Genomic DNA, 21,558 nt, shown 5'->3' with positions numbered 1-21,558 from the left:
CAACACGGTCAGGTGAAGGAGGTTAAAGTCCAGTGGATTGATTTAAACAGCTTTGGATAGCCATGACCTGGCTATCCAAAGCCATGACCTGGCTATCCAAAGCCATGACCTGGCTATCCAAAGCCAGGTCATGGCTTTGGATAGCCAGAGGAGGCCTAGAGGAAGACCAAAGAGGAGGTTTATGGATGTAGTGAAAGAGGACATGAAGGTAGTTGGTGTGAGAGAAGAGGATGCAGAAGACAGGGTTAGATGGGGGCAACTGAAACTTGCATTTCAACAACCCCCCTTTGACACCCCCTGGCGAACCCATCAACCATCGTTGAGGAGCCAGATGGGTTTCAACTACAGTCGTTGAACTGTGAATAGCACTGACCACAACCCAGCGGGTTAATAAGCTGGGACAAGACCAGCCACCTTCAGAACTGACGAAGGCTCTTGGATGAGAGATGAAATGTTTTCAAGAAACTTTCTTAAAGTCCGGTGGATTGATTTAAACAGCCTTCGATAGTAATAGTCTCTAGTTTAGAAATGTTGTTATGGTGGAAAAAGGAACGGTGTGCAAATAGTAAAGCATACACTTGAATTTTTGTTTATTGATGTACATTCTGAGAAATATTTAAGTGTTTGATTTATGATATTTGGTGATATTTCAGTAAACCAGTTGTTACAGTGAATTACATAAGTTAGAATTCTAAATCACCATAAATAGTTTGGCATAGTTTGTATACAAGAAATGACTGAACAAACGTGATGGAAATGTTTATTAATTTCATTAGTTTTGAGTTTATGACAGTTAAAAAAAGGTGCTATGATGATTGTTATTTATTTCATTCTTTATATTTGTTAAAGAAAACAAAATAATGTTATAATGATTGTTTTCTCATTTGAGGAGTTATTTTTGTTATTGCATTTGGAAAAAAGAGTTTACAATGATTTCTATTTTAGATTATAAATGTCCGATGCCTGCCTCCCTGCCTATCTATGTAAATAATCTAAGCTGTGTGATGGGAGGACTAGACCTGGAGCTTTCAGTTTAGTTTTAGTTTGGGGTTTACTGCCCTGCATTTAGCATCAGTCAGTTATTAGTGAGGAAATTCCATGTGTACGTGCTGTTTGTTATAAAAAAGAACCAAACAGGCAAAGTTCTTATTTGTTTACTCAAAAGAAATCACTCAAAAGAATAACAATTACAAACCAACTCAAAAGAAAGAAGGCAAAGGTAGCATTTTTCAATGTGATATGCAGCTATGTTGAATTATAATTAGGTCAGAGGGGCATTTAAGACAAGCATACATTATATCTCAGCCAGTTCAGTCTCAGTTCAGGATTGAAAAAGTAAGTAAACTTTATATTTTCTGTGGTGGGTATTGAGATGCCCAACATGCTGTGGCTTTATACCAGATATTTCTATATTTTGTAAAAATTATAATACACTACACAGTCCAAAGCTGTTTAAATCAATCCACTGGACTTTAAGAAAGTTCTTGAAGACATTTTGTCTCTCATCCAAGAGACTTCTTCAGTTGTAAAGGGTTCCTTTAGAGACTGAACTGAAGAAGTCTCTTGGATGAGAGACAAAATGTCTTCAAGAACTTTCTTAAAGTCCAGTGGATTGATTTAAACAGCTTTGAATAACCATGATCTGGATAACTGAGAACCTACAGACACACACTACTCAATCATGTAGCCATACAAAAGTAACTGTTCTACACAGAGCTGAATTACCCCTGTGAAACACTATAAGATTTCCCTTTCTTGCATTCTATTTTCCAATCATTAAAAATATACCCTCATCCCCATCCACATCATAAATAAATCTTTAAATTTTGCAAGGAACACCGTTCATTTTCTTGTGTCAGACATTTATGTCCCCTGCAGACATCCATCATATTTACAAGACAGTGGCACACTTTCTACCAAGCTTGTCAAAAATATTCCCTTTCAATTTTCAATTTTCTTGAATTCATTCAATTGTAAAAGGACATGTTGTAGCACAATGTCTATGACAGAGTTGTTGTTCAACTATAGAAGACACTTTTTTTAGGTTAGACACATTATTTCTGTCATATATTTGTCATTTACAATTGCATTTAACTGTCCCACAATTTAACAATCTGTTTAGCGAAAAACAAGTACTTGTCTAAATCAAGGCTCTTGGTGTATAAACTCTCCTTTCTCTGTCCCTACTTAGTCTTCCCAATTCAGTCTTGGAAAACACTGTAATGGGGATTACTTTGAGAAGCCCACGTTCCTGCTGCTACCATTTGTCTCTTTTATTTCTCCTCCTGAATGCCATATTCTTCATCTCACTGCCTCCTCCAACGATTCTTGGGTTTGTCCTCACATCCTGGACCTTCGCATGTGCCAGGGAGCAGAGGTGGAGGTGTTGGAGCACCATTCACTGGGGCAGACGCAGATGCAGCTCTGTTGACGCTGCTGAGCAGAGCTGGGAGCTCGTGCGAGATTGCCCTCTCTATCTTGTCCAGCAGACATCCGCTGTTCCAGCTGCAGTGGTAGGGCAGCTGCTTGAAGTTGGAAACTGGGTTCACACCAAAGAAGTCTTGGTAAGCTTCTTTATTGGGCAGGTCAAATTTGCTAATATTTGTTTTAGCCAGGATGGATTTGAAGATGTAGTACTTGTCCGGGTCATTGACAATGTCTTGGAAAACCTCCGTGGGGTCACTAAACCAGCCCAACTTATCATAGTAGGTCTGGAGGTAGCGGTCCACTAGCAGGGCATGGATGCGCACACGAATGGCATATTGGCGTATGAAAGCAATCTTGTTCTCTATTTGATTCTCGATCACCTGCAGTAGAGAACAAAGTGAAAGAAGAGACATGGAGTGAAAAGGGATCAACAGGAGTCAGAGAATTGAGGATTAATGTTTCTAATGCACTGAAAAAAATTAAAGTGTATGTGTTAACCCCAAAGTTTGTATGAGTTTAAACCTTGATGTACATGGGATGTTGCAGTCACAGACTGCAACATCCCCCGACACCCCTGAATTAAAGTTTTTACCCTGACCTACTTGCATAGGTCAAAGATCAAAGGTAGTGCTCTGATCTACTTTCATAGATCAAAGCACTAGCTTTGATCTACAGTCTTACACCGGCCTTCTCCTTCGTCTTTCTATCTTATCTGGCTCCTGAGTGCACAAAAGTTAAAATTTGATCTTGACCTACTTTTTGCAAGGTCATCATCTCATTTTCATCCCACTTGCCGCCTAAGTAATATGCTTTTGGTTTCATTTTTCTATCTGCAACGGTTGCAAAGGTATTTGGTGGACAAACAAACAGACAGAGGACGGACGAACAAACACGCAAACACTGACAATCACAATACATCACTGCTTTGAAGTGGGATGTAATAAAAACAAGGCAGTCACAGACTACAACATCTCGGGACACCCCTGAATTAAAAATTTTACCTTGGCCTACTTGCATAGGTCAAAGATCAAAGCTAGTGCTCTGACCTACTTTCATAGATCAAAGCACTAGCTTTGCTCTATGGTCTTACTCACACTGGCCTTCTCCCTCGACTTTCTATCTTATCCGGTTCCTGAGTGTACAAAAGTTGAAATTTGACTTTGACCTACTTTTCGCAAGGTCAAGGTTATCATATCATTTTCTTCCCCTTTGCTGCCCGACTAATGTGTTTTTTGTAATGTGTGAGGATATTTGGTGGACTAACGAACGGACAAATGGACGAACTGATGGACGAACACACGGAAGGACGAACAAACACACGAACACTGACAATTACAATATATCAACACTTTGAAGCGGAATGTAATAAGTCACACACTTGATTGAAGTCCTCCAGAAGTGAGATCTCCTCCTTCACGAAGAGCTCTTGACTGGTGTCCACAGAGTAGTCTTGAGGCCAGAAGGAGCTGACATACACCCGAGGAGGCTCTGTGACATTGATCAGGGGTGCCATGCTCCAGAACAGGGCGCCATAGACCCTCATCAGGTCCTGTGTGGATAGACTGTCGGCCTTGTTGAGGATCAGGCGAATCTGTGACTCACGGCCTTTCATCTGTTTGAAAAGCATCTCCAGCTCCCCACCAACATCCAGTTTGGTGGGATCAAACACCAGGAAGATCAGATCAGCTCGGTCAATGAACCACTGGCACACCTCATTGTAAGGGTAACCTGAGGAAGAGTAGTGAGGTGATACAAGAGAAGGATCTCCTTCTTAAGGAAAATGATTGATGTACTTTTTGTATATACTCTTTCATGAGAAGTTCATGTGACGAAAACAGGTGGTTTCTAATTTATGAAAAAGCACAGCATTTGCAGAAGATAAAAGAATATCTACATAAAGGCCTCTCAGTAGATACAGATTTTCAAATTACATGATTTAATCACTGGTAAGAAAGATCTCACACATGCTCATGTCATGCAACAGGTAAGGGTCTTTCCAAACATAGATTTTAAATATTTTTATGAGGCTGGGCATTTTTTTGTGGTCAAAATTTAGGGATAATCCTATTAAAATGCATTAGACGTGATGGTTTACGTGGCCTGAAGCCAATGCTAGCTGATATTTTCACCTGGATGAGAAACCATTTATATGCAGAAACATAACATGCAAAGAGGGATTAAAACCCAGGACCTTGATGCTGTAAAACAACAATGTAATATTTAACCCTGCCAAAATAAAAGCAATTGTAATTTAATTAACATGGGTTTCAGTAGAAATCTTTATGATGTGGAACCACAGGTTTGTTTGTTTTGATGGAGAACAGTTTTACCACAACAATAATGAAGAAAAGACAATAAGTGGAGGTTATATTTCATAGTAATTATCACCTCTCTCCTGCTGCTTGCGGTTTTCAATGATGCCAGGCGTGTCAACGATGGTTACCCTCTCCAGCAGCGTGTGGGGCATCTCAATACCCACCAGCCTCTCCAGGAAGCCTTGGCCAAATTTCTCCAGTGGAGAGAAGGATCGAGAGCTGTCTGCTGCCAAGACAATGCCCTCTATGTTCCGGGACTTTTCACCATGCATTATGACTGTGTACTCTGAGGTGGTAGGCTCGGCACCTGATGGACAGAAGAAGTTGTAATGATTAATACCATTTTTATTGGAGGTTTAAGATGATGCTTTTTCATTTGTTTAATCTTGGGGAATGGCAGCACAGTGGGTAGCGCTGTTGCCTCACAGCAAGAAAGTTCCAGGTTCATTTCCCTTCTGTGCGGTGTTTGTATGCTCTCCCCATGCCTGCGTGGGTTCTCTCTAGGTTCTCCAGCTTCCTCCCACCTCCAAAAACATGCAGCTTAGGTGAATTAGTTGTTACACTGTAGGTATGAGTGTGTACATTAATTAATTACACAGATTTGAAAGTAGTTTCAAAAATGCAGTCACCAAGATGTTAAGAAAAATTTTCTGCCTTGTCTGAGCTGCATTGTAATATCAGTTTTTTGCAAAGAGTGCATGCTCCATGCTTAAGAAATTAATACTTGAAGATGCTTTGCATTGACTGCAAGAGTTTAAAATAGGATAGAATTTATACCATAAAATATTAGTTTTGTTCTTTCATGAAAAAACTCCTCATCTACTATAATACCAAAAGTGTAACATTTTCTTTATGAACAATATAATTTGTTTAACATAAAAAATGCAGACAATTTCATCACATTCATGCTCATTGAGTGGTTATGCATATTTATGATTTATTTGAATATTCCCTGTGAGGTCCATCGCTTTCAGTCAGTTGGCTTGATGATAATGAACTTAACTTACACATGAGGTCGTGAGTAAGTTTAGTAGTAGTAGTAGCACTTTACTTAAAATATGTCAATATTATGATGAATGTCCATCATGTCTGATGTAACTTAAACCTGTTATCATTGTTTAACTGTTGTGTGTTTTATGCTATGCTGTCAATATGTTCTGAACAGTCAGGTTTATCAGTACAGACCTGTGTAGAGCTCCTGTGAGGTTCCATGAAGACCCAGCAGATAGTTGATCATGGAGGACTTGCCAACACTCCATGGTCCCAGGAACAAAATCATGGGCTTAGAGGTGATCTCACCCTCTGCCCAATATGTGACAAAGACAAACAGAAAGATGCACTTAAGAAAGAAAGAAAGATTTCTTCTTTTTTTTGTAAACACAACCAACAGTGCAAAATTAGCAATCTGGCCAATACATTAAATGAAGCGGAAAACTTTGCTCTTTAGAAGTTCAAAAAAATAACAGTCCATAATGACAGCCAGCCTCGATCACTATTATTAAGCATTGTTCATAATGTCTCACTATAGTTTGAGCATCATGTGTTGACAGGAGCTTGGCAGTAGATTAGCAGGTGGCTCACTCTTCACTGTGGCAACCTGTGCAGTACAAACAAGCAACAAGCCTACTTCAGATTATTAGGGCAATGCTTAAACATTGACCCATCAGCGCGCAATGAATACAGCATCATCTGTCCTATACAAAAAGAAAGAAAGAACCAACAGGGAAAATTTCTCTAGAAAAATATCCACCTCATCAATTATTTTTTCAGCAGTGCTCATAACTTTTATAACATTGTTGAATACAAGGATATATGGATGTAATTTCATCAAACCCAGATTAATTTATAGAGCGCTATAGGTTCATGCAGAGAACCTGATTCTGAACATGCTATTCTATTGCAAACCACGAGGGATCCCATTGCATAATCTGAAAGTCTCCATTCAACACATGAATTATCCTTCAATTTGAGAAGAAGAAGAATGATTGGAATAATGATAGTCTTATCTCTGCTTCTTCTTATTTTGTGCTTCATTGTTTCTGTGCAACTCCAGCTTTCAAACATTATTTAATTCCATGATTTCCGAAAAATGTGCCGCAGCATACTAGTGTGCCATGAGAGATTGTCAGGTGCACTGTGGGAAAAGTATCTAATATCACTTAATGAACCATTGTCAGGCGTGTGTGCAGTAATAAAGTGTGGCAGATAATGTAATACTCTTCTATTTCGATGGGTGGCAGCAGAGGGCAGTAGAATTGGTACACGAGTATTGGCCCCCTTTTTTCCTTAGCTCAGCTAACTGACTCCAGACGTTCCCTGATCCCTGAAGTTCTGAATGATCCAATGTTGACCTAAATGACTAACAATGACAAACAGAGTGCACCTGTGTGTCATTTGGTCTCACATTTGAACGTCCTACTTTTCAGTTTTTTATTTGTAAACACAATATATAAAATGTTGAAAAAATTTGGTTCCACTTCACGATTGTGTCTCACATGTTCTTGATTCTTGAAAAATATTTTCAGTTTTTTATTTTTAAGTTTGAGGCCTGAAATGTGGCAAAAAGTCAAAAAGGCTTGGGGAGGGGGGGGTCAATACTTTCGCAAGGCACTGTATGTTCACCAAATTAATCAGCATGATTATCTAAATTAAATATAAACACATTTGGTCCTCAATACCTTTGAATATGATTGATAAAATCACTTCCAGTCAAAAATGATCCTATTCAATGGCCGTGCCTCTGAGCTCCCTCTATCAACACCCCTCCACCTTCGCATAGATAGATAGATAGATAGATAGATAGATAGATAGATAGATAGATAGATAGATAGATAGATAGATAGATAGATAGATAGATAGATAGATAGATAGATAGATAGATAGATAGATAGATAGATAGATAGATAGATAGATAGATAGATACTTTATTAATCCCGGAGTAAATTGCATGAACACAAACGCCACGTGAATGCATGCCAATAAACTTTCAGTAACTTCGTTACTACGTATTTCACTCTTATTTGTCTTGTGTTTCTCGCTCATGTTTTTCATGATATAACTGTTAATTTTTCTGTGCTGTCTCAGTCATCTGACCGTAACTCGTGGCTCTGTCAAAGAGACTGACCAGTAAACATCACAGAAAAAAATTGTGAAGAAAAGGACATAGTGTTTGCAAATGGGACAGAAATCAGTGGAGACGAGAACAGATGATTATGGACAGGAGGTAACTAAAGCTGTGTTTCTGGACAATCACCAAGGACAATGAGAGATCACTGGCTCACAGCACTGGGGTGCTAAGCTAACGCAGCCTAATGAATTATGGGATGTTACCGCCGAGGTAAGACCAAACTTGGAGGTTTATTCTTCTATTCGTGAAGTATATTGAACTGCTGATTGTTGCGCAAAGTCCCTACTTTACTTCCGTCCACTTATGTCGCAGTGAGGACGAATGGAAGCTAGGACATTAAAAACTGTACATACCTGTGTATACATTTTTATTCTCTATTTATCTATTATCTATTTTATTCTCTATGTATCCATTCTATAATTATTACGATTTTATTTAGTTTTTTTTATTCTTAAATTCTCCTTATTCTTATACTCATAAGCAACTGTAAATACGTTAAGAATGTGCTCTGTGTGTGTGTGTGTGTGTGTGTGTGTGTGTGTGTGTGTGTGTGTGTGTGTGTGTGTGTGTGTGTGTGTGTGTGTGTGTGTGTGTGTGTGTGTGTGTGTGTGTGTGTGTGTGTGTGTGTATGAACTCCACCGTTTGTCTCTCACAAGGCTGGGAATGACTGATAAATCCACCTCTTGATTTCTGCCTGGATTATTCCACATGCAGGGTTTAGGTCAGTTGAATGTAACCCTTGACTGGTGACAGTGAATATCTAGTAAATAAAGGCTGAGGCTGTCTGTAAATGTGCTGTGTATTCACTCTGGATACATCCAGAACTTGAGCTGCTTTCATTCATCAAAAAATGGACAGTTCTAGTTTAGTAGTGTGTACATGAACCTGAATTTATGTTCAGTGCCATTTCCTAAAGAAACCTGACTTACCTGTGACTTCATGCTGCCTCAGCTCATTGTACTTAAAGACCTGCTCCATTGGCTTGATGTTACTGTGGTAGATGCTCAACAGCTTCCTTAAAGCAGCTACAAAGTGAGGGAGGAAAGAAAGGGATGAATTTTTTTTTGTGTGTGTTGTTGCCACGACTAATTACTACAATTTCCATGGCAGTATGTGATAAATCATTCACTTATTTTCTATAATCGCTTCATCTGTGGTTGCGGGTTGTGTGGTGCTGGAGCCTATCCCAACCAACTGAGGAAGTGAGGCAGGGGGCACTCCAGGCGTGACGCCAGTACTCTGTGGAGCCACATGTAGACAGAGAAACACGTGTGCACACACTCGCACCTACGGACAATTTGAAACCGGCCAATAAACCTGAAGCACATGTTTTTGGAGGTGGGAGGACCCGGAGAACCAGAAGAAAACCCATGCGGACATGGAGAGAACATGCAGACTCCCCACAGAGTGGGAACCGAATTGGGAACTGCCTTGCTGTACAGCGACAGTGCTACCCACTGCGCCACCCTACCGCCCACATGATAAATCACTCTCATGAAATTTATTGAAAAAAGTCAAGGTGGTTAAAAGGCTGCCTCCACGCATATACAGTACGTACTCACACATCAGCTCTATGATGCAAGGAATATGCATCATAAAGGAGTTTTCTGAATAGTTTCAGTGGAAAAGCCACTAATTCACATACAAATACACATTTTTCTTCTGACTTCATAAAATCTTTTTTTTCAGCCGTGTACCGTTACTTAATGTGTTTCTGCGGAAAGTATCTGATAGTGATTAACAATAGTTGGCTAGCTTTCACAGGGGGGTGTGTTCACATGCAGTACACAGAATAGATTTTTTTTTTTGCATTTGTGCGGGGTAAAACACATATGGTCATTAGTGGTGTTGACACATGTTTGTTCCTCACCAGAGTAATCTGTTGATTGTTCTACAGTACCCAGTCGCAGTGTATCCTCAAGGTGGGAGCGGTCCCTCATCGCTGGACCTGTTGGGAGACCTTTGTCATGTTCTGTTTGGAGGATCGGTTTGTTAGTCACCTGTGATTGTCAAAAGTTTTGACATGCACTTAGTTGTGACTACAGAATGTAAGTACATTCACTTAAATCTTTTACTTTCACAATTTCAAATCACTTTAAATTGATGCTACTTCGCAGCTTTTGTAGTCATTTGTGACCCAGGTAAAATGCCCTGTAAATCAAGAATGATTTTTCAAAATTGGACTTCGACACCACCATATTATATGGTAAGGCAACCATTTGAACTATTGACAAGTTCAGTGAATTATGTATGAACAATTTAAAAATCTGCGATTAATATTTATGGAAATTTTCATGGCTTTTGTGAAATAAAGAACAAATTCAGATGGCCTGTAGCTCATATATAGTACAGTAATTAACTGAGAAGTCAGAGAAGTAAATGAAGAAATACTGGCTTTGATAATTTTTTTATATTATGATTGATGAGAATAAATAAATGACAGGCAGTTTACACTATGCAGTCAAAAAGGTGTTTGACTGCCAATTAAAGGATTCATGAAGGCTGTGTCATTCATTGACAAAGCTGTGAACGGCTACAACATAGAAACAACTCTTGAAGTTTTACTTTATATCAGAGTAGTTGCAAGTCCTTTAACAAGGATTCAGCATTTCTACTACTTCACAGTGGCAAAGCCCCTGGGTGTGAGGAGGGTTTACAATTTGATGGGCAGAGGTTACATCGCTGCTTTTTGCAGACGATCTGGTCCTGTTTGCATCATCGGCCTATGTCCTGCAGCACTCACAGGTCCGGTTTGCAGCCGAGTGTGAAGCGGTGGGGTTGAGGATCAGCACCTCCAAATCTGAGGCCATGTTTCTTAGCAGGAAACCGGTGGACTGCCTTCTCCAAGTGGGGAATAAGGTTGTTCCCCAAGTGAAAGACTATCTTGGGGTCTTGTTCACGAGTGAGGAAACAATGGAACATGAGATTGGACAAAGGCAATCCGCAAAAGCACTGCTGCAACAAAGAGGGAGCTAATCCGAGAGGCAAAGCTTTCCATCTACTATTCAATCTTCGTTCATACCCTCACCTATGGTCATGATCGAAAGAACAAGATGGCGGATACAAGCGGCCAAAATAGGATTTCTCGGGTGGATAGCTGGTGTCTGCCTTAGAGTGAGAAACACTGCTATTCGCGAGAGGCTCACAAATAGCAAGTAGAGATGCTGCTCCTGTGAGTGGAGCAGCAGTCAGTTGAGGTGGTTTGGGCATCTGGTTCTGTCTTGGGAATGCCTTAGGATCCCCCAGTCAGATCTGGTTGATGTGCCCGGGGAAAGGGAAGTTTGGATATCCCTGCTAAAGCTGTTGCTTCCACGACCCGACTACGGATGAGCGGATGAAGATGGATGGATGTATGGCCTACTGAGACCTATATTTGGTTTATAAAGTAATTGTTCCATGATCAAAAGAAATGAGGAGATGAACTAGACATCGCAATTGTTCATGATTATTGAACAAAACAGTGTGCCCTTATTTATTTATGTTACTTTGTATCACAAAATATTTGTTTTTAAATTTAAAAAAATTAATTCATTTCAATTTCTTTAAGTACAATAATTATCATTTAGTAACAAAGTATTATGATAAAATAACTAACTGTCTTTCAAAAGAATAGCAAAGTAAACATGTGACCCTAGTCAGGTTATAAAAGGATTCTTTCTCTGAAGTTATTCAAAAAAATTCATATAACAACCTCCAGTGACAATCACAGGAGTCTGATGAAGGACATGTTGAAGCTGAATTGATAAGGATGTGGAAACTCCTTCAAGAATCAGCCAACATCTTTAAGAATAGGTGTCACAGTAACTGGATAATTACTGACAGAAGGCAAGAAACATCAGAATCTGTCGTCATCCTCAAAATTTACGCTACCTCCTGCTGCAGATTTACCTTTGAGCTGACAATAAATTCATAGAAAGGTGTCTTGCAAGTTCTAAACATAGTGTCAGTATGTTGTACCTTTGGTTGGAGACTGTGCAGGCGCCTCAGCGGTCACATCGTCCACGGCGGCCTCTTCTGTGGGTTCTTTCTCCAAAGTCACATCCTTTACAGTTTCTCTCACAACAAGCTTTGGCTCCGCTTCAGGGACCTCCGGTTCTGGTTTAGGCTCCACAATTACCTGTTGTTTTGGTTCATGATCTGATTCTGCAATCCCCTCTGATTGCATAGCAAGTTCTGATTCTGCAGTCACCACTAGCTCTGGTTCAGATTCTTGTCCTGCAGTGCCCTTTACTTCAGGTTCTGGCTCTGAAGTCACCTCTAGTTTAGCTTCTGGTTCTCCTTCTGCAGTTACCTCTTGTTTTGATTCAGGTTGTGGTTCCAAAGTCACCTCTTGTTCAGATGCTGGCTCTGCAGTCGCCTTTAATTCTGGTTCTGGCTCTGAAGTTTCCTCCATTTTAGGTTCTGGTTTTGCAGTCACCTTTGATTCAGATTCAGGCTCTGTGATCACCTTTGTTTCAGTCTCTGAGTTTTTAACCACGTCTGGTTCTAATTCAAGCAGTGAAATCACATCTGACTCTTCAGGCTCTGGTTCTGTTCTCTCAGATTCTGGGTCTATTTGAAGATCAACTGGTTCTATTCTGGTTTCAAGTTCAGCCAATGGCAACTCCTCTTCTGCAGGTTTTTGTATTGAAGTTTCCACATTGTACTCCTCAATTGCTGCCTCTATATCATCTAGCATTTCTTCAACTTTAATTGTTTGTCTTTCTTCAGGACCTGGTTCTTTCCCACCCACTATGTATTCTTGTACTTCAGTTGCTCCCTCTTCATCATGGGATAACTCGTTCTCATGTCTGTCTTTTACTTCATTGTTGTGCTCTTCCTCTTTCTCACCTGTCACTACATTGTCCGTTTCCACACTTTGAGACTCCACTAAGTCAGCATACTGTATCCCCATAGGCTCGTCTTCTTCCTGAGAATCTGCCCTCATCGGTATTTGATCCCTACCATCTGTCAAGTCTTCTGTGGAGGCTTCATCCACCTCAGGAGCTGCATCCTTCACATCGTTCTCTAATGCTGAAGCTGACTTTTCTTCCTTCTCAAAAGCTGAGGAAGATTTGGTGCAGGATTGGCACATGGCTCTCTCTGGAGCTGGGGTGTCATTAGACGTGCTCAGGCTGATATGTTCTTCTGGTTGGTCACATTTACTCGAGAAAAGATCCTCCTCTGTCTGCTGGACTTGCAGTTGGAGCACCGATTCCTCATCATTGATGGAGGACTCTGCCAGGAGATCTAAGGAGAGAAATAAGTGTGGTTTGGTAACCTGTAAGACACTTCAAGGCACATAACAATAATGAATTAGATTTATATAGCACTTTTCTGGACACTCAAAGACACTTTACAGTGGATTCATTATTTATTTACTGCTCATTCATACTTGTTGATGTAAGATACATATGTATGTAGCCACAGCTGCCCTGGGGCAGACTGACATTCCCACACCAGTGAGTGCCTCACTGGACTGAATATTTATTTTCAAAAAAAAAATATCATAAGAAAAGATGAGATAAAGCCCTTTGAATTGTGACATTAAAGCATCTATCTGTCCGTCCGTCCGTCCATCCATCCGTCCTTCCATCCATCCATCCATCCCTCTTTCTTTCTCTTTGTCTGCCCGTCAACCTACCTACCGAGAAAGAGGTGCAAAAACACTTTATTAGATTCTTATTTCCTTTTTGTACCGGTAAAAATGACTAATGTATCACTTTAAATGTAATAAAAAACATTTATAAAACAATCAAAAAATCAAATCTGCATGCATTAATTTCTCATCAACTCTCTGGACCCCCCAGACCTCCTGGAACGAGTCCAGATTACCAGCCACCTTGTGAAAACAGAAGTCAACCATTATTCTGGACCTGATCATCTTTTTACGCAATAAAACCATGTCAATGTTCAGGTCCTCCTCCACCTTCCTCCTGCTCACATACACGGCCATCTTAGCCTGTCTTAAAACAAAGTTCAAAACCTGGCTTTTCCGTTTATGTTGGAGAGTGTATTTAAAACCACATATAAAAACTTGTAAAACCGTCTGCACATACAGTAAAAACAGTTTGTAAGAACAGAAACAGAGATAAAAGACAGTGACACTCATAAAAACAGTGGTAAACACTCTCTGTTGTCACAAAAAGGACCGACACAAAAGAGATATGGATGGAGAATTCCATAGAATTCCACTGGAGTTCTCCATATTTTCTTGTCAGCAGAGGTTTATACAGAGACCTCCATGAGGGTCTTGTTTGGGGATCCAGGCTCAGATAGTTTCCCCATGGAGTGACAGTCCTATCCCTCAGTTTGATCTTGTTCAGCCTCTGAGTGTTTTCCCTGAAGCCTCCTCCAGGGAGGCAGAAGGTCTAGGTCCAGTACAGGTCCAACACAGTCTTCAAACTCCGTTGCCAAGAAAAGGGAAGGAAAGGAGTCCTCACTCTTTGGGGAAATGTTACCCTCCTTAAAACCTGTTAAAAGAAGACACCAGTGTCCTGTTAGTATCTGCCTTCAGTGGTCCAATAGTTGTTTAGTGATCCTGGTTGATCTTAATCCCAGCCAAGCAGCTAACCCAGCACGGTCTTTAAGCTGAGGTCAACTCAGCTCCACCACCTGTCCCAGCGTGAGGACTCCTGCAGTTGTGCAGCCTTCAGGAAAAAGAGCAGCAGCAGAGGCTTGTAACAATTGTCTTTTTCATTAAGTAGCTGTGCCTTCACTCTTAAACCATCTTCTTTAACCTGTAGACCTCCCGGTCTGTGAATACATCGTCTGCTCCTCTGTCAGACTTCTTGGTCAGAGGTCTGGCTGACCTAATTCTCAAGGTCTGAGAAGTAGTCTTGGAGTAGTCTTGGACCCCAGACAGTCTGGACCCTATTGTCTTCTCCAGGAACCTTTTAATGTTCCACTGGGGAGTAGATGGCCTGGGAATCTTGGGACTGAGAGGACTCATTCCCAGCTGCGACATCCTCCTGGTTTTAACACTGTTCTGCACCGCTTCAGGATATTTCCTTTTTCGAGATATTTCTAACATTTTATCAGCAGACATGTCATCATCGTTTATAATTTCATCATGAACAGATTTGTTTACATCATTATATTCTTCATCAATATCACAGCCAGTATCAGCCGTCTCTGGGTGATCAGTACTGGTCTGTTTCGTGACATCTCTGTCCTGTCCCCCATTGCTGGAAACCACAGGGGGTCATTACTTGTGGGCGAGGCTACGAGGACTGGAGCCAACGGAGCATCTGGAAATAGTGGAACAGGGTCTGGACTCAGTGCCGCTCCACTCTCCACTGGAGAAACCGGAGGTGAGACCTACACTGAACCCTCCGGAACCCAAATGACCGAGTCTGGGATCCACGCCGAGCCCCCTGCCACTGGAAAACCTGAGCCGAGACCGGTGCTGAGGCAGCCTGAGGTTCCCGCCGGCAGCAGCGGGAACTGCAGCAGCTACTCTCCATCTTTCCCTGGTATAGAAAGACAGATCCTCTGTCACACTGCCAAAACACTTCATTGCTTCCGATGTAGCGAAAACCCTTAATGAAAACCACCCACTTTAAAGTTTAAAGACAAGTTCAGATCGTTGCCGGTGTCTTGTTATGTAGTCCAGAGACCTCTTTGAGGGTCATCTGCAGGACATCTGTAGGCCATGCTTGTTATTTCATCTCGTAATAGATAATAGATTCCATTATCATAGATTTTGTCCCCTTGAATTGTGACATTAAAGCATCTATCTGTCTGTCTGTCTGTCTGTCTGTGGAGTTGTGTTGGATATGATCATCTTGGTGGTCGGGCTGACAAGGGAAAAACAGGAGTAAAGGTGTTCTGTTTTACTACACCTTTCTCCACAACCTCGTCAATCTTGTCCGTGTTTTCAAGAGATATAACAACAGCTAGTAGAGGACTTCTGCGGGCGGCAGACTTCATGGTGCCCGTACCCGACCACGTCTCCCACCGCCAGCCCCACTTCCTCCACTGACTACTGCACTGCCAGTGCACTGCCTGCACGAGCTTGATGGCATGACAGCGAGTCAGCTTCTTAAACGCGGATGGAGCTGCCTCCACCACAGGCATGGTGCTAAACCTAGCACGCTGCCTCCGCACACAAACAGAAACCACACCACTACCCTTCTACCTTCACCCCCTACCACCCTATACACACTACTATATACACACAAACCCAACACACATTCAGCCAAGAAAAAAGATTAGAAAGTTGTACCAGAAAACCATAACAAACAATTCAACACGCTCTCAGCTCCACACTGAAACACACACAAACTCCAAAAGAGATTCACGCAAAAAGGAATTCACATCTAAAAAACAAATAATAATTGGATTTTCAATAGTACAGTATTTTCCACACTATAAGGTACACCTAGAAGCCTAAAATTTTCTCATCAACCCGAAGTGTGCCTTATAATCCGGTGCGTCTTATATATGGATTAATATTCATATTAATACTGGTTAAAAACATGATCGCTGAAACAATCAGTCTGGCCGCCAGTCATGCCGCACTCCCCCACCAGAGGAGCCCCCCCACAAGGCACTCGGGCCTATGCCCCCTAACAACGGTAGTCAAGGGGCGTCACCGAAATTCCGGCTCTGACTGAGCTGCTCTCAGACGGTAGAGCAGACTGTAGGAATACCGGTGATTACGTAGGAATACATAAGGAACTTTCAACAATTCTATTAATAAAGTTTGACTGACTGACTGATCTCAGTATTTCCTAACTATTTGGTGTCGGAAATAACCCACTTTAAACTTATTTGGTCTTAAAAATGCCATTGTGCTGTCATCTGGAATCTAGTGACGGTCCATTCTATTAGTCTGTGGAAACACACGGAGAAACTGGCATAAAGGTGAATGAAAGACCCTCAAAGCTGAACTTCCAGCCTTTTCTGAAATTTCAAGAGCAGTCACTGCTAGACAAAGGCGCCAACAGGTGTGCTGCAATTGATTTATAAATGTAGTTGATAGCTCTGGGGGGGCGGCGGAAGGGCGCATTCGGGCTTGTGTATTCTGTCTGCAGCGACGTGCTGTGAGATTCACGGCAGTGACACCGACGTTAAAGTCAGTTCTAGGAGTAAAACAGCATCACATTTGACAGTAAATTAGCAGGCTGACATTAAAAACTACTTAAAAAGTTGTTTAGGACACACAGCAGCAAATAGCTGCACCTCACCTCCGACTGGACTATCGATCGATCGAAACAATATTTAATTAATAAACGAAGACGAACGTCGGAGCTTAAATATCTGCTTCGAACTTCAGATCAGGAAATAATCCGCTCTGTTCGCACTGACTGCACTCGTAATGAATTTAACCAGTTTTTAATGTCAGGTTTTTTAATATGCGTGTTGTCTTCTTTCTAAGATGGCAAAGTGATCAAGTTTCCTCGATGAGGCTCAGAATGGCTTATTGACATAACAATAGGGGCCATTCAAAGGTAGTCAGGAAGTCATGGATGCAATCATGACTGCCTGAGCAGCGCGGCTCTATCTAGTGGACGGATTGCGGAACTACAGCCGCTGCAGTTTATCAAATACATTTTATTTATTTTTTAATTGTGTGCGCCTTATAATCCGGTGCGCCTTATATATGAAATAAATTATAAAACAAACACATTATTGAGGGTGTGCCTTATAGTCCAGTGTGCCTTATAATGTGGAAAATACTGTACTGTGTGCTTCCTGAACAAATAAAACATCTAACTTTTTAACAATTATCAAACTAAAAACAGAGGCTCTTTTCTCAATGTCCCCTACGCCACTGACATTCAATGTGCCCAGTTTTAAAACGCACATGTTAACAAGGAGTTAAAAACAAAAGAGAGAGAGAGAGACAGAGACAGAGACAGAGACCGAGAGAAAGCCAGAGTGAGAGACAGAAAAACAGAGGGACAGACTGTTTTGAGGTCTGCAGAATGAGGAACACAGTGTGACACAAGACAGTGAACTGAATGCCTAGTTCATGTTACAACATGGGGTTAGCAAAGATGGATGACGACTAATAGCTGTGGGCAGCTTTCATGAATGTTACAAATTTTAAGATTATGGATCAACAGGCATCATGGGCAGATACGCTAAGGCTACAGAAGACTCTAAAACATAGACAACTGGGAGATGTTGTAAAACATCACAACCATCATGTGCCTTTGCCCTGGTCTTTTGAAACCACTTTGTTTGTGACACACTACTTTCTTCGTCCCTCTGCATATCATATTTCTTCTTTATCTACTTCTTGTGGCATGTGCATATGCACTGACCATATTCACTACAACAGCCCATAGACCTCCAGCTTCATATTTACACTATCTGAATTTGTCTTTACCTCAAAAAAAAAAAGTTCAAGTTCATCCTTCTGTGCAATCCGTAATCCATTTCACTTACTAGATTTTCCATGGTGGAACTGCTTACACCCCGGTCCGAAAATCCTAGCCTTACTTCCCTTGCACCTAGTCTCCTGTAGACATTTTACATCTATCCGCTAACTCCCCATCATATTAGTCAGCTCTCTCTCTTAATTATTCATGTTACTAACATTCAAAGTCCCCACTCTCGGCTCAACTTTCCAATTCGTTCTCTTCTGCTGTATCCTCACTTGCCTCCATCCTCTTCTGCTTTGGCCTACAGTACCACAGTTTCCACTGAGAACCTGTTGTCAGTGGAGTACTTTTTTAATGTGGGCCGGTTTGGGTATCTTATTTTTGATCCTAGTGTTTGAATGGGCAAGATTTATACCTGATGCCTTTCTTGACGCAACTGTCTCTTTATCTGTATATGGGGTTAACACTAATGCTACACTGGCATGTTTCATGACAGGCAAACTCCTCTTCACTGCAATCTCAAAATTATTCAATCCAAACATAGCACTGTATTTGAAAATCAGATGCTAAAGCACTGTTTCAAACTTTATAGAAATTAGCAGCAGAGTCCCAATATTTTTCAGTTAAGACCTATATTTACATAAAAGTTCAATTTCAGGAGGCTTGGGGATGCTGGTTTGTTGAGCAATGAAAAGAAAAATAACCTCCTGGGTCTGTAGATTTGCCGTATATCTGTAGGAGGAAGGATGATGCTGATGATGAAACAACACCCTACTTGTGGTGAAATGCAGTCGTGACTCTGTGAGGCTCTGGTGCTGCTTTGTTTCCTCAGGCCAGAGAAACCTGCAGTATGTAGAGGGCAAGATGGATTCCATCAAGTATCAGAAAATCCTAAAAGAAATTGTCTCGCCATCTGTGAGGAAGGTTGTCACTGGACATTCTTAAAGAAAATTATTCCAAATACACCCCAAAGTCCACCAGGCTAAGTTTTGGACTACAATGGCATTCATGGTCACCTGTAACTGTGCATGTAAAATATTTTCTTTTTTCTAAATGAGGCTTAACAGAAAACATTTAAGAATCACTGGTGTAGTTCATTGCAGTCCTTCAATGGCTCTTTTACTCTGCTGTGTCTGCAGTAAAGCCAGGCAGTCACAGTGCTGTGGGGATGGAGTGTGACAGGTATCTGTGCACTCTGTGGTACATCTGTTACATCTATGAGACAAGAATAGTCCTACAATGAGTCAGACAGTTAAAAGAAGGAGAGATAAGTCCAGTACTATTTGCAGAAAATGTGAGACGCCTTTCTTCCTCATGTAATGGGACAGGTTGTAATGCTACTGAATTATGGTTCCCAGTTTCAACAACAGAGACCTGCTATAACTACTTTCTCTATACAGCCCAAGAATAATGACATCAGTATGATTGATGACATTCGTCCTGCTAACTGTGTAACTTAAGCTAAGAGCCTTGATTATGAGCGTATTCTCTCTTTAAGTATTTAGCCGGTACTGGTATTTCATCTTTCATTTCATTTTTACTATAAAATAAAAGACTGTTTAGTCCAAGGTTACCCAATGTGCTCTCAAATCTTTCTCCTACCCAGCTGTGATACCACATGTACAAACACATTTTTTCTTGATCCTAAAGCTGTTGCACTCACTAATTTATCCAATTTTTGCATATTTTTTTGTCACACTTTTTGAGACATCCAGATATGTGAATGATCTATGTGGAGACGTTGCATGACTTCAGCACTTTCTGCTTCTCTTATGACTAACCACGAATTTTTCAGAGTATTTGATGATTTAATCCTGTAACATAAAACAAACCAGCTGTTTGTCAGCTGACCTCCGGTCTAACATGTCGTCTGCTGTGTTCTTTCATGCCTTTTTTAGCTGGGTCATCCCCTTGACATGGACCCTCCTGACTGAAATGAAAGATTAGCAGTTCTACAGATGGAGTGGAGCAAAAGAAACAATATCTACAGCAATGCTACACTGGTTTAAGCTTTGGACATGGCAACTATTTATAGTTACGTAAGTCTGTGGTTGTCATCGTAGGTTGTTTAATATTTTTATGTATAGTATTAGATGTGTGTGATTTCACAAGCATTTTTGAGATTAGTATGACTGCACAGTTATGGTGACATAAGTATTGAATGGATTTCCCTGACTGATGCCTTACGCCCGACTATGGCAACCCAAACAGACCATATGAACCAATCCAAAGACAGACAATAGTAATCCTTACCTACAACCAATCGTGACAAGTCACTTAACTACGTGAATCTTGTGGAATAACAAATAAGGCATAACTATGATGAGCAAATTTTTAACTTACTACTGTTAGAGCTGTAATTTATTTACTTTAAAAACATTAATACATTTCACATTGAATTTAAGGTAATCCCTTAAAATATGAAGTGCAAAAATTGTCACTGAGCAATTGCTGAGCATTACATTAGGTAATGTAATAACTGTAAAAAAGCAAACATACAGTATGTGATAACAAAACAAAAGAGCTGTGGTAATGAGTGTCACTTTGTCCCACTGTAACTCTACAGGGCAGAGAGAATGAGCAGTGGACAGGAGCGTGTCCATGAGCTGGTGTCCTTCAACTGTGACTTTTACATTAATACAACTACAAAGTCTCCGAGTTGCACTATGACAACATGAACCACATATTCTGTCTGATGATCTCAGTTTAAATAAGCTGTGCTATGGACGGATATATGTCAGAATTTGACAAAATTACCACCCAAATCCTACAAATACAAATAAGGGGCAAACCTAATAATGCAAAATGTAACATAATAAATTTAAGTAATTAGGTTGTACATTTAAACATTACATACATTATAAAATATATTGAAACAAATACTTTCATCATTAAAGACCTATAAAACCCACAAGCAACTCACAGAATAGTACACAAACTTAATGTTAACATATATCAATACATATAGTATTATCTGACAGCAGTGAATCAGCATTATTCTTTCACACACTGCACTTGTTGGAACATGTGCTTATAAAGCACCCAAAAGCTTACCTGCAGCAGACAAAGCTAGCAGACAGAGCCTAAAGCACACATAGAAAGGACACTTCATTTTGTTTAGGAGAGGTCTTTGCTTTATTGCCCTTGTCTATATATACTACTCTGGCTGAAGGTCAGAGGGAATTCCATTGGAGTTAGCAACTGCATTCATCACCAGTCATTGGGTACAGGAGCAGCTGTCTAGTCCAATCAGGAATGCTGAAGAGAGGAGCATTAGGAAATTGCAAACAGTGTTGAAGTTTTAACATGAACTGCGCGCCAATTTTATGTAATTTTCTTGATGAGCTTGTAAATGTGTGAATGTATATACTAATAT

At 40.6% G+C, this 21,558-nt stretch overlaps 1 protein-coding gene across 2 annotated transcripts; it reads right to left on the bottom strand.

The window, feature by feature from the left end:
- Positions 1-1,138: 1,138 nt before the first annotated feature.
- wu:fc22b06 (sarcalumenin) lies at positions 1,139-21,290 on the bottom strand. Of its 2 annotated transcripts, none has more exons than XM_068321769.1 (8): positions 21,237-21,290; positions 11,827-13,098; positions 9,740-9,817; positions 8,799-8,894; positions 5,928-6,044; positions 4,816-5,049; positions 3,806-4,155; positions 1,139-2,807 (listed from the first exon to the last, which is right to left on the bottom strand). In XM_068321769.1, exons 2-8 carry the CDS (start codon positions 12,941-12,943, stop codon positions 2,307-2,309), a joined length of 2,493 nt encoding a protein of 830 aa, XP_068177870.1. In that variant the 5' UTR covers positions 12,944-13,098; positions 21,237-21,290; the 3' UTR covers positions 1,139-2,306. The 2 variants fall into 2 exon arrangements, with proteins under 2 accessions (XP_068177870.1, XP_068177871.1); XM_068321770.1 differs by lacking the exon at positions 21,237-21,290 and adding an exon at positions 18,887-19,007.
- Between the last annotated feature and the right edge of the window lie 268 nt (positions 21,291-21,558).

Source organism: Antennarius striatus, chromosome 8 (assembly GCF_040054535.1).
Source record: "Antennarius striatus isolate MH-2024 chromosome 8, ASM4005453v1, whole genome shotgun sequence".
In the NCBI taxonomy this organism is placed as follows: Eukaryota; Metazoa; Chordata; class Actinopteri; order Lophiiformes; family Antennariidae; genus Antennarius; species Antennarius striatus.
The sequence above is the reverse complement of the archived record's forward strand: the minus strand, read 5'-3'. Positions and strand labels throughout refer to the sequence as shown.

Coding starts and splice junctions, on each gene's coding strand:
- wu:fc22b06 (XM_068321769.1), bottom strand. CDS start 12,943: ATGTGCCAATCCTGCACCAAATCTTCCTCAGCTTTTGAGAAGGAAGAA. Junction 9,818..11,826: donor TGCACAGTCTCCAACCAAAG/GTACAACATACT, acceptor GTCTCCCAACAG/GTCCAGCGATGAGGGACCGC. Junction 8,895..9,739: donor ACAATCAACAGATTACTCTG/GTGAGGAACAAA, acceptor CTCACTTTGTAG/CTGCTTTAAGGAAGCTGTTG.